The sequence below is a fragment of the Moschus berezovskii genome, chromosome 23 (genome assembly GCF_049115385.1).
Source record: "Moschus berezovskii isolate FMDL1 chromosome 23, NW_MosBer_1.0, whole genome shotgun sequence".
Classification (NCBI taxonomy): Eukaryota; Metazoa; Chordata; class Mammalia; order Artiodactyla; family Moschidae; genus Moschus; species Moschus berezovskii.
In genome coordinates, this window is record NC_142482.1 from 21,954,327 (window position 1) to 21,968,112 (window position 13,786).

Sequence of the window (13,786 nt, forward strand, 5' to 3'; positions counted from 1 at the left end):
CTTCCTGACTCTTTTGGTTCCCTGAGCTCTTTTTAGCAACAAAACCAGAATGAAAAGCAACTTCATGTTTGACATATTATTAGTAATGGGAACAAATGGATGGCCTGGACTTCTCTTTCCTTACCAACTTCAAACATCTGGACCAAGTATAAACATGGTTTCAGGTAATAGCTGTACCAAGGCTTCAATTTTAAAAGTTCTAAAATCTAGGTACACTGTCTTAATATAAATAAGCCCTTTGGGGGATTGTTGACATGTAACGATAATCATTAATAACTGTCGATAAGGTGGCAGCATTTGATAGCACATAAAAAAATTGCTTTAGCAAAGCAATTACTTGCTTGCTTTTTCCTTTCTGTTCATTTCTTTCTGAAATGCCAAGTCTCCCTTTCATTTCAACTAGAGTGAAAACAGACAATCCAGAAGCTGTTACACCTTATAAAGATCTCACACCAAAGCAAATTAAAGCAGAGACAAAAGAAGTCAATGCCCCAGTTTTAAAATAATAATGATACAGTTGTTACCTTGTTCCCCCTGCTAACACATAAATCTTCTCCCAGCATCTACTCTAAGAGTTCAGTCAGATACTGAGCAGGATAGCAGTTGGTTTAACCATGATGCTCTGATCAGACGATGACCCCTAGGAAGCTTACAGATCAGAATGGAAGGGAGAGCTGAACCAACAGAGAAGCTCTGTGATCTTTATATAGCTAAGGGACAAGAAGTGTGGCAAGTGGCCAAGAAACTCTTTTATTCCCAGTATAAAGGTTACTCTTGCTCATAAAGGAAAATAGAGAAAATATGAAAAGTTTAAAAACAGAAATAAATAACCCAAAGACAACTACCAGTGATGCTGTTTTTGGTGTTAGCTATACAGCTTAAACATACACATATACATTAATTATGAACATACAGTATATACAATTTCTCATACCTGTGGAACTCTTGAGTTGTCAGGTTTTGATCTCAAATATTGCCTTGAAATATTCCCTTAATATTTGAGACTACCATCTGAAGACAGATTGCTGGGTGTGTACAGTTTCCTCCAGCACATCTGAACAGTTTCTGAGGGGGTGCTGTGAGCTTTTCACCACCTACACCACAGCAGCTCTCATCCTCTGTCCCATACTTTCCTCATTTCCAGGGGAAACATGGAGGTCTTGTCTTTTTCCAATTTTAAATCCCTGCTATGTAGCAGAAAATGTTCCCTATCACTTGACTTGACACGTGTATAAATAATGTGGTTGTTTAGTCGCTAAGTTGTGTCCAACTCTTTTGAGACCCCATGGACTGTAGCCCGCCAGGCTCCTCTGTCCATGGGATTTCCCATGCAAGAATACTGGAGTGGGCTGCCATTCCCTTCTCCAGGAGATCTTCCCCACCCAGGGATTGAACCCGCGTGTCCTGCATTGGCAGGCAGATTCTTTACCACTGAGCCATCAGGGAGGCATAGTAATGTATTGCAGGCTTCAATAACCTTCAAGTATAAATCAGGTCACAACAAAGTTTGATGCGTAAATTGCAATAATTCAAAGTCTCCACCAACATTTATGGCTGGAGCTCAGTTTGTTCCCCCACTTCACTTCATGGTGCATCCTAATTATTTATAGCATTCCCCAAAGAAACATCTTAACTATGGCTCACAAACCAATCTGTGAGCCACAGTCAACCTACAGCATCCTCTATCCACCTACTTCTCTCCTTTCCTAATAACCCTGGTAAATATTAACGTTAAAGCCTTTGAGGTTGCTTAAAGGGACATCACTATGATCCCTGCTGCTGACGTCTCTTAAAAGAGGGTTGATTTGGGAAAATGTGGATAGACCTTAAGGGCATTATGATAGAGACAAATACTGCATGGAATCACTTATATGTGCAATCTAAAAAAAAAGAAAAAGAAAACAGCTGGACTCACACCAACAAAGAGTAGAAATATGGTTGCCAGGGACTTGGGGGTGAGGGCATTAAGAACGTTGAAGAGACAGTGCAAACTCTCAGCTATAGGATGAATAAGATCTAAGGATCTGACATAAAACATGGTGACTATTGTTGATAACATCATATTATATACTTAAAATTTGCTAAGAGAGAATATTCTCACCAGGGGAGAAAAAAAGGATCAATACATGAGGTATGGATGTGTTAATTCACTAGATGCAAGAAATCCTTTCACAATGTATACATATATCAAATCATCATGATGTACACGTAAAATATCTTACAATTTTATACCTGAATAAAGCTGGAGAGAAAGAGGGACACAGAAACAGAGAGAGTGCACTGATGCCTGTGTCACAGATGCCATCTGCTGGTCACTCCAAAGCCCCAGCTTCCCAAGACGCAGGAACTGGTTTGGGCTCCATGAGAAGGAGAGGTTGCCCCTGACTCCACTCTCCAAACTCCACGTGCACATTGTCCCTGGGTTCTAGGGCTCCACTATTTGTGTACAGTGTTTTGGAAGGTCTTTTGTAAAAGCAGCCATTCACCTTTGGCCTTTGTTAACTGATAGTTTTTTTAACTCTCCCAAGGAAGAAAGAACATACACCTACAAGAAGTAGACAACAGTCATGAGACAGAGTTTGGTGTCAGTTTCCAAAGCAATTCCCATTCTCTTTCAGTCATGGAGAGCGCGAGAGCGTGGATCTGGATTAGTTAGCATAGAATAGGTTACACTGTGGCAATATACAGACCACGGGACCTTGGTGCCCTAACACGTGAAAGTTATTTTTTTGCCCATAAGAAGTCCATTGTGGGTCAGTGTCTCTTCAGGGCAGCTTCTTTGCAAACAGTGCCTTGGAGATCCAGGCTAATTCCACCTGGAGACTATCATCTCAATGTATAGCCCCTACGATTACTACAGCAGGGGAAAAAAGAACACTGGGGACTCATGCCTGTTCTCGTATGTTGTGGCCCCAAAGTCACATGGTCCTGCCTAACTACAAGGGCAGCTGGAAAATACAGGGGATTATATGGTGAACTCTAAATATCTCTGTGACAGAACACTTCTTAAAGGGAAAATAATTCTCATGGATGCCCAAAGATTCGGTGATCCTTGTAAGAAAAGCTGACTTTAAAAACCTGAGCTTTATTTATGAAAATGGCTTTACTATTGTGAAAATGTTAAATATAACTGCACAAGATAAATTTTAAAAAGAAAATTTTTCTTTTTTCGGCCATGCCACATGGCTTGTGGGATCTTAGTTCCCCGGACCAGGGATTGAACCCGCATCATTCACAGTGAAAGCGAGGAGTCCCAATCAGCAGACCGATAGGGAAATCCCCAAGATTTCTTAAAAGAAACAAGAAATGTTATCATTTAGACATTAAAAAAAAATATTCTCAAAAAGAAAAAAGAGCCATATTTATCCAGTGGCGTAATGGATAATACGTCTGACTATGGACGGATCAGAAGATTCTAGGTTTGAGACCTGGCTGGCTCATACTGCACATTTTGGGCTTCACTGGTGGCTCAGGCAGTAAAGAATCTGCCTGTAATGCGGGAGACTGGGTTTGATGCCTGGGTCGGGAAGATTTCCTGGAGAAGGGAATGGCAACCCACTCCAGTGTTCTTGCATGAGAAATCCCATGGAGAGAGGAGCCTGGCAGGCTACAGTCCATGAAGTCACAAAAGAGTTGGACACGACTGAGTGACTAACACAACTGACTTGATCTAAAAAATCAAAAGATGTCAAAATATATATGTATTTATACATATGTATAGTACATATACATAAGCGCACCCCTCCACCAGTGACACAGACTCACTTAACATATCATCTCCCTCAATTTCTTTACTGTAGCACAGTGAGAGTGAAAGGAGGGTGAGTAACAGTGTGGTTGCTGCTATATTAAAATAGAAACGAAACCCCTACATAGAAGAACACAGAAGTTCACCTGAGCATAGGTCTGTTCTGTATTTGTTTGAAAGAAGAAGATGTGAATAAATGAAAGTACAGAAATATCAATTGTAGTTGACTTTGGATAGTGCAGCTATAGGAATTTCTTTTCCTCCATTTTTTTCTTCTTTATTAAAAAAAAAAAAACTGCTAGGATTCCCCAATAGTCTTTCCAGTGGTTAGGAGTCTATGCTTCCACTCCTAGGGGCCCACATTTGACCCCTGGTTGGGGAACTAAAATCCCACAAGCTGTGCAGCAGGGCCCCCCCAAAAATGGATAGAATGACTCTGTATCACTATCACAAGGGGAAATAAAAACCTTATTTTTCAAATAGTATGAAAAAGATGTAACATAAAAATCCTTTTAAAAAAAGCGTGTTTAAAAAATATAAACTAGCATTTAAAATTAAATGTATATATTCAGTTTTGGTACAAACTAGCATATGTTTTAAAAATATTATTTTTACAATTCTCCTATGAACATTTCCCTTCTTAGGTTACTTGCTTTTTGTTTTATTTTAAATGACCTGAGCCATGAGTTTGGAGTATAAAACACCTACCAAAAAATACACCACTTACACCAATGGACAGATCATCTAGACAGAAAATTAATAAGGAAATACAACCCTTAAAAGACAGATTAGACCAGACAGATTTAACTGATATTTACAGTACATTCCATCTGAAAGCAGTAGTATACATTTTCTCCTCGAGTGCACACAGAACATTCTCCAGGATAGAGCACATTCTGGGTCACAAATCAAGCTTTGGTAATTTAAGAAAACTGAAATCATATCAAGCATCTTCTTATCACAGCACTATGAGATTAGAAATCAATCACAGGGAAAAAAAACCTGTAAAGAACAGGAACATATGGAGGCTAAACAATATGCAATAACCAATCAGTCACTGAAGAAATCAAAGAGGAAATAAAAATACCTAGAAACAAATGACAAGGGAAACACAATGATTCAAAACCTAAAGGATGCAACAAAAGCAGTTCTAAGAGGGAAGTTAATAGCATTACAATCCTTCCTTACTAAAACAAGAAAAATCTCAAATAAACAACCTAACCTGACACCTAAAGCAACTAGAGAAAGAAGAACAAACAAAACCCAAAGTTGATAGAAAGGAAGAAGTCATAAAGATTAGAGCAGAAATAAATGAAATAGAGATGAAGAAAACAATAGAAAACATCAATGAAACTAAAAGTTAGTCCTTAAAGAGTTAAACAAAACCTTTAGCCAGACTTATCAAGAAAAAAAAAGGGAAACAGCTCAAATCAATAAAATTAGAAATGAAAAAGAGAAGTTACAACTGATACCACAGAAATACAAAGGACCATAAGAGACTAGTACAAGCAACTATATGCCAATAAAATGGACAATCTAGAAGAAATGGACAAATTCTTAGAAAAGAACAAACTTCAAAGACTGAACCAGGAAGAAACAGAAAATATGAACAAACCAATCACAAGTAATGAAATTGAAACTGATTAAAAATCTTCAAGCAGAACTTCCCTGGTGGTGCAATGGATAAAAATCCACCTGGCAATGCAGGGGACACGGGTTTGATCCCTGTTCCGGTAAGATTCCACATGCCATGAGGCAATGAAGCCCATGCACTGCAGTGACTGCCCCCATGTGCCACAACTAGTGAGCCCAGGTGCTGCAACTACTGAAGGCTGTGGGCCTAGAGCCCGTGCTCTGCAGCAAGAGACGACACCACAATGAAAAACCCCACACACTGCAACGAAAAGCAGTTCCTGCTCACTGCAATTCTGCTCACTGCAACTAGAGAAAGCCCATGAAAAGCAATGAAGACCCGGTGCAGCCAAGAAAAAAAATCTTTCAACAAACAAAAGTTCAGGACCATATGGCTTCATAATTCTATCAAGCATTTACAGAAGAGTTAACACTTATCTTTCCAAAAAATTGCAGAGGGAGGAACACTGCCAAGCTCTTCTACGAGGCCACCATCACTCTGATATAAAAACCAAACAAAGATATCACACAGAAAAAGAAAATTACAGGGCAATATTACTGATGATCATGGAAAAAGCAAGAGAATTTCAGAAAAACATCTACTTCTGCTTCATTGACTATGCTAAAGCCTTTGATTGTGTGGATCACAACAAACTGTGGAAAAGTCTTCCAGAAATGGGAATACCAGATGACCTTACCTGCCTCCTGAGAAATCTGTATGCAGGTCAAGAAGCAAGTTAGAACCGGACATGGAACAACAGACTGGTTCAAAATTGGGAAAGGAGTACATCAAGGCTGTATATTGTCACCCTGCTTATTTAACTTATATGCAGAGTACACCATGAGAAATGCTGGGCTGGAGGAAGCACAAGCTGGAATTAAGATTGCCAGGAGAAATACCAATAATCTCAGATATGCAGATACCACCACCCTTACGGCAGAAAGCGAAGAACTAAAGAGCCTCTTGATGAAATTTGAAAGAGGAGAGTAAAAAAGTTGGCTTAAAACTCAACATTCAGAAAACTAAGATCAGGGCATCTGGTCTCATCATTTCATGGCAAAGAGATGGGGAAACAATGGAAACAGTGACAGACTCTATTTTCTTGGACTCCAAAAATCACTGCAGATGGTGACTGCAGCCATGAAATTAAAAGACACTTGCTCCTTGGAAGAAAAGCAATGACAAACCTAGAGAGCATATTAAAAAGCAGAGACATTACTTTGTCAACAAAGGTTCGTCTAGTCAAAGCTATGGCTTTTCCAGTGGTCATGTATGGATGTGAGAGTTGGACCATATAGAAGGCTGAGCACCAAAGAATTGGTGCTTTTGAACTGTGGTGTTGGAGAAGACTTGTGGGAGTCCCTAGGACTGCAAGGAGATCAAACCAGTCACTCCTAAAGGAAATCAATTGTGAATATTCATTGGAAGGACTGATGCTGAAGCTGAAGTTCCAACACTTTGACCACCTGATTCGAAGGAAGAGTTGAATCATTAGAAAAGACCTTGATGCTGGGAAAGATTGAAGGTAGAAGAAGAAGGGAATGGCAGAGGACAAGATGGTTGGATGGAATCACTGATTCAATGGGTGTGAGTTTGAGCAGGCTCTGGGAGATGGTGAAGGACAGGGAAGCCTGGTGTGCTGCAGTCCATGGGGTCACAAAGAGTCAGTCATGACTGAGCGACTGAAAAACAGCAACAAATGACTCATGAACACAGATGCAAAAATCCTCAACAAAATACTAGCAAACAGAATCCCATAAAATATTAAAATGACCATACACCATGATCAAGTGGGATTTACCCCAGGGATGCAAGGATTCTTCAGTATATGCAAATCAATCAATGTGATACACCATATTAACAGACTGAAGAATAAAAACCATATCATCTACTCAATAGATGCAGAAAAAGCTTTTGACAAAATTCAACACCCATTTATAGAACTCTCCAGAAAGTGGATATAGAGGGAACCTACTTCAATATAATAAAAACCATATATGACAACCCACAGGAAATATTGTTCCCTCTGGTGAAAAACTGAAAGCATTTCCTCTGAGATTAGGAACAAGGATGTCGACTCTCATCACTATCACTGAGTCATAACTCAACATAGTTTTGGAAGTCCTAGTCACGGCAATCAGAGAAGAAAGAGGAATAAAAGGAATCCAGATTGGAAAAGAAGTAAACCTGTCACTGTTTTGCAGATGACACAATACTATACATACAAAACCCTAAAGAGGCCACCAGAAAACTACTAGAGCTTATCAATGAATTTGGTAAAGCTGTAGGATACAAAATTAATACACAGAAATCTGTTATATTCCTATACACTAACAAGGAAAGTATATTAAAAAGCAGAGACATTACTTTGCCAACCAAGGTCCGTCTAGTCAAGGCTATGGTTTTTCCCGTGGTCATGTATGGATGTGAGAGTTGGACTGTGAAGAAAGCTGATCGCCGAAGAATTGATGCTTTTGAACTGTGGTGCTGGAGAAGACTCTTGAGAGTCCCTTGGACTGCAAGGAGATCCAACCAGTCCATTCTAGAGGAGATCAATCCTGGGTGTTCATTGGAAGGACTGATGCTAAAGCTGAAACTCCAATACTTTGGCCACCTCATGCGACGAGTTGACTCACTGGAAAAGACTCTGATGCTGGGAAGGATTGGGGGCGGGAGGAGAAGGGGACGACAGAGAATGAGATGGCTGGATGGCACCACCGGCTCAATGCACATGAGTTTGAGTGAACTCCGGGAGTTGGTGATAGACAGAGAGGCCTGGGGTGCTGTGATTCATGGGGTCGCAAAGAGTCGGACACAACTGAGCGACTGAACTGAACTGAACAAGGAAAGATTGGAAAAAGAAATTAAGAAAACAATCCTACTTATCACTGAAATAAAAGAATAAAATACCTAGGAATAAATCTACCTAAGGAAACAAAAGACTTGTATTCAGAAAACTATAGGGTACTGATGAAAGAAATCAAAGACAATACAAATAGATTGAGAGACATACCCTATTCTTGGATTGGAAGAATCAATATTGTGAAAATGACTAGACAACTGAAGCAATCTACAGATTCAATGCAATCCCTATCAATTTGTATGGAAACATAAGAGAGACTACAACTAGTCAAAGCAATTTTGAGAAAGAAAAATGGAGGTGGGGGAATCAGACTCCCTGACTTCAGACTGTACTACAAAGCTACAGTAATCAAGACAGTGTGGTACTCGCATAAAGACAGAAATACAGATACATGTAACAGGTTAGAAAGCCCAGAGGTAAACCCAAGTACCTATAGTCACCTAATCTATGACAAAGGAAGCAAGAATATACAATGGAGAAAAGACAGCCTCTTTTTAAAAAAAACTTGTTATTTTATAGTTTCAGGTGAACAGCAATAGGATTCAGCCATACTTATATGTGTATTCATTCTCCTCCAAGAGACAGCCTCTTTAATAAGTGGTGCTGGGAAAGCTGGAGAGCTACATGTAAAAGAATGAAATGAGAACACTCCCTAACACCATAGACAAAAATAAACTCAAAATGAATTAAAGACCTATAAGGCTGTACACTATAGTGTAAGGCTGGACACTATAAAACTCTTAGAGAAAAAGCACTGGCAGAACACTTTTGGACACAAATTGGGGCAAGATCTTTTTTGACTCACATCCTAGAGTAATGAAAATAAAAACAAAAATAAATGATATTTAATTAAACTTAAAAGCTTTTGCACAACAAAGGAAACCATAAACAAAACAAAAAGACAACCCTCAGCATGGGAGAAAATATTTGCAAATGAAGCAACTGACAAGAGATTAATCTCCAAAATAAACAAACAACTAATGCAGCTCAGTATTGAAAAAACAAAGAACCCAACAAAAAAATGGGAGGAGAAGCTAAACAGACACTTCTCCAAAGACACACAGATGGTCAAAAGGCACATGAAAAGATGCTGAACATGACTAATTATTAGAGAAATGCAAGTCAAAACTACAATGAAGAATCACCTCATCTGGTCAGAATGGACACCATCAGAAAACCTACAAACAGTAAATGCTGGAGAGAATGTGGAGAAAGGGAACCCTCCTACACTGCTGATGGGAATGTAAACTGGTACAAACACTATGGAGAACAGTATGGAGGTTCCTCAAAAAACTAAAACTAGAACTACCATTCTATTGGGCAGCATATGACCCAGAAACCCCATTTCTGGGAAAATACCCAGAGTAAACTATAATTCAAAAAGACACTTGCATTCTAATGTTCACTGCAGCACTATTTACAATAGCCAGGACACGGAAGTAACCTAAACGTCCATCAACAAAGGAATAGATAAAATGCGATACATGTAAGATATACTAATCTGAATGCAAAGTTTCAAAGAATATTCTGCAAGGAGAGATAAGAAAGCCTTCCTCAGTGATCAATGCAAAGAAATAGAGGAAAACAATAGAATGGGAAAGACTAGAGATCTCTTCAAGAAAATGAGAGATACAAAGGGGGCATTTCATGCAAAGATGGGCACAAAAAAGGACAGAAATGGTATGGACCTAAAAGAAGCAGAAGATATGAAGAGGTGGCAAGAATACACAGAAGAACTATACAAAAGAGATCTTTTTTTTTTTTTTTTACAAAAGAGATCTTAATGAACCAGATAATCACGATGGTGTGATCACTCATCTAGAGCTAGACATCCTGGAGCGTGAAGTCAAGCGGGCCTTAGGAAGCATCACTACAAACAAAGCTAGTTGAAGTGATGGAATTCCAGTTGAGGTATTTCAAATCCTGAAAGAAGATGCTGTGAAAGTGCTGCACTCAATATGCCAGCAAATTTGGAAAATTCAGCAGTGGCCACAGGACTGGAAAACATCAGTTTTCATTCCAATCTCAAAGGAGGGCAATGCCAAAGAATCTTCAAACTACTATGCAATTGCGCTCATTTCACACGCTAGCAAAGTAATGCTCAAAATTCTCCAAGCCAGGTTTCAACAGTACATGAGTCGAGAACTTCCAGATGTTCAAGCTGGATTTAGAAAAGGCAAAGGAACCAGAGATCAAATTGCCAACATCTGCTGGATCACAGAAAAAGCAAGAAAATTCTAGAAAAACATCTACTTCTGCTTATTGATTACACTAAAGCTTTGGACTGTGTGGATCACAACAAACTGTGGAAAACTCTTTAAGAGATGGGAATATTGGACCACCTTATCTGCCTCCTGAGAAACCTGTATGCAGGTCAAGAAGCAATAGCTAGAACCAGACATGGAACAACAGACTGGTTCAAAATTGGGAAAGGAGTACATCTAGGTTGTATATTGTCATCCTGCTTATTTAACTTATATGCAGAGTATATCATGAGAAATGCCAGGCTGGATGAAGCACAAGCTGGAATCAAGACTGCCAGGAGAAATATCAATAATCTCAGATATGCAGATGACACCACCCTTATGGCAGAAAGTAAAGAGGCGCTAAAGAGCCACTTGATGAAGGTAAAAAAGGAGAGTGAAAAAGCTGGCTTAAAACTCAACATTCAAAAACTAAGATCATGGCATCCGGTCCCATCACTTCATGGCAAATAGATGGGGAAACAATGGAAACAGTGACAGACTCTATTTTCTTGGACTCCAAAATCACTGCAGATGGTGACTGCAGCCATGAAATTAAAAGACACTTGCTTCTTGGAAGAAAAGCAATGACACACCTAGAAAGCATATTAAAAAGCAGAGACATCATTTTGCCAACAAAGGTCTTTCTAGTCAAAGCTATGGCTCTTCCAGTAGTCATGTATGGATGTGAGAGTTGGACCATATAGAAGGCTGAGCACGTTAAGAACTGATGCTTTTGAACTGTGGTGTCGGAGAAAACATGGATGGGCCTAGAGATTGTCATACAGAGTAAAGTACATCAAAAAGAGAAAACAAATATCATATAAAATCGCTTAGATTGGAATCTAGAAAAATGGTACAGATGAACTTATTTTCAAAGCAGAAATAGAGACACACATGTAGAGAACAAACTTAGGGATACCAAGAGGGGAAGGGGGTGGGATGAATTTGGATATTGGGATTGACTTATATACACTACCATGGATACAGTACAGTACCATGGATATACTACAGTAAGAAGAACCTACTGTATTGTGCAGGGAATTCTCCTCAGTGCTCTGTGGCGACCTAAATAGGAAGGAAATCTTAAAAAGAGGCAATATATTAATATGTATATGTATAACTGATTCACTTTGCTGTATAGCAGAAACTAACAGAATACTGTAAAGCAACTATACTCCAATAAAAATTAACTTAACAAAACAAAAGCAAAAAGACACCTACCAGAAAAACTTCCATGGGAAATTCAATGGGGTACTCATTGAAGGAAATTCTGATACATTTGTTGATTCTCAGAGCAACAACAGCAGTTAGAAATAGTAAGATGCTGGTGGAATTAGCTTTAGGGAGACCTAAACAGTAGTTAATTATGTTCTGAAAGAAAACAAAAGTACAGAGGCTTAGGAAAGGATGTAATAATTGCCTAAATCTAGAGAATGACACTTTCTAAATTAGTTCAAACGGAAGTCCCTGGGCAGGGTTGCTGGGCATAGAGATCTTTATGAGCATGACTAGAACAGGGAGAGCAAGAAGGTGGATATATAATTTTTTAAGTTGGAAAAGATACATTAAAAGACAATAATGTCCAACAAGAAGAGAATACACTTTCTGTGTTTCTGGGTAATGGAAAGGACCCAGGAGTTCCATTTATTAGCCTACTCTTTATCAATCTGCCCAGTCCAAGTATGTTTTGCTTGACTCCTGGGCCGTTCTTGCATTCAGGGACAACTTTGCATTTTATATTCTTAAAACGTTTTAGGATACATGTCTCTTATGAGTTACATGATGGGAAGAATTATGATAGATACAGTTATCTAAAAGACCAAATTTTAACATAAATTGTGTTAGTTTAAAAAGCTGGGGGTGAAATGATTAATGCAACTGAGAACATGGTCCAACTGGCATCTGCAATTAATCAAGACTGTAAATCTAGAAGAGTTGAAATTATTTCTAGGACCCTCTTGACCCAGCCGCCTATGCAAGAGCCTCTCCACTTGGGTCTACTACTTATTTTTGGAAGCAAGGGGAGGAGCATTCGTTACTCTAGGTGAGGGTAGAAATTACTCACGTAAAAGAAGGCGATGGGACCAGAATTGTAACTGATCATAACTCCGAAGATGCAGGTCAACTGGGACAGCATAATGTGCAGGGCTGTGGCAGCCAGGTAAGCACTGATTGCAGCCTCCGGGATGTAAGTGACAATGAAGCCAAAACCTAACATGCCCATAGACAGCTGTAGGGGGATTCAGATGGAAAAGAAAAGCAGAGTGAGGAGGAATGTCATCAAACCAGCAATGGCACCCCATTAGGCCATCTCCAGAGGTGCCAACAAAAAAAGTTAGCTTAGGCCCCTTTAATAATTTTCTTTTAAGTTAAAAATTTCAGGGGGGGGAGGCGCTGTGCTGGGTCTTTGCTGCTGTGCCCAGGCTTTCTCTAGGTGTGGCGAGTGGAGGTTACTCTCTAGTTGCAGTGCGTGGGCTTCTCATTGCAGTGGCTTCTCTCAGTGTCGGGCACGGGCTCTATGTGCACAGGCTTCGGCAGCTGTGGCATGCAGGCCCACAGTGGCTGGGCTCAGTAGTTGTTGGTGCACAGGTCTAGCTGCCCTGTGGCACGTGGAATCTTCTCGGATCAGGGATCAAATCTGTGTCCCCTGAATCGGCAGTCGGATTATTTACCAGAGGGCCACCAGGGAAACCCCCTTTGATAACTCGTTTCTCTTTCCCTAATCAACTGAAATTGATGAGCTAAAAGCAGGTCCTTGGTATTGATTCAGAGGCTCCGTTACAAACATAAGACACCACACTCCTTTCTTTCTTCATGCGTATGTAAGCTGATGTTCTTACCCTAGGATCTACTGATCTTGTGGATGTGGGGTAATTAGTGACAAAGTGATCAGAAGAAGACTTGGCTTTTTAAAAGTCCTTTTCACTAAAATCTTCTTTAAAAATGCTTTTTATTTATTTATTTATTTTTGCATGTGCTGGGTCTTAGTTGCTGAGTGGGCTTTTCTCTAGCTGCCATGCGAGGGCTTCTCATTGAGACGGCTTCTCTTGCTGCCAATTACAGGCTCTAGGGTGCCTGGGCCTCAGTAGTTGCAGCTCCCGGGCTCTAGAGCACAGGCTCAACGGTTGTGGCGCACGGGTTCAGCTGCTCTGCAGCATGTGGGGTCTTCCTGGATAAGGGATTGAACCTGTGTCTCCTGCATTGGCAGGCAGATTCTTCATCACTGAGCCACCAGGGAAGCCCCAGTGGAAGCTTTGATAGCCCTCTCCATGACATGTTTAACATCCCTGTGAGGA

The 13,786-nt window shown here is 39.9% G+C and overlaps 1 protein-coding gene across 1 annotated transcript in view; it reads right to left on the reverse strand.

The window, feature by feature from the left end:
- The window catches only part of SLC26A8 (solute carrier family 26 member 8), a 96,977-nt gene that overhangs the window by 39,375 nt on the left and 43,816 nt on the right, over positions 1-13,786 (reverse strand). The window contains exons 6-7 of the mRNA XM_055407279.2: positions 12,556-12,720; positions 11,712-11,861 (exon numbers count right to left, since the gene is read on the reverse strand). Coding sequence (XP_055263254.2) covers positions 11,712-11,861; positions 12,556-12,720 — 315 coding nt within the window. The remainder of the gene's footprint in view (positions 1-11,711; positions 11,862-12,555; positions 12,721-13,786) is intronic.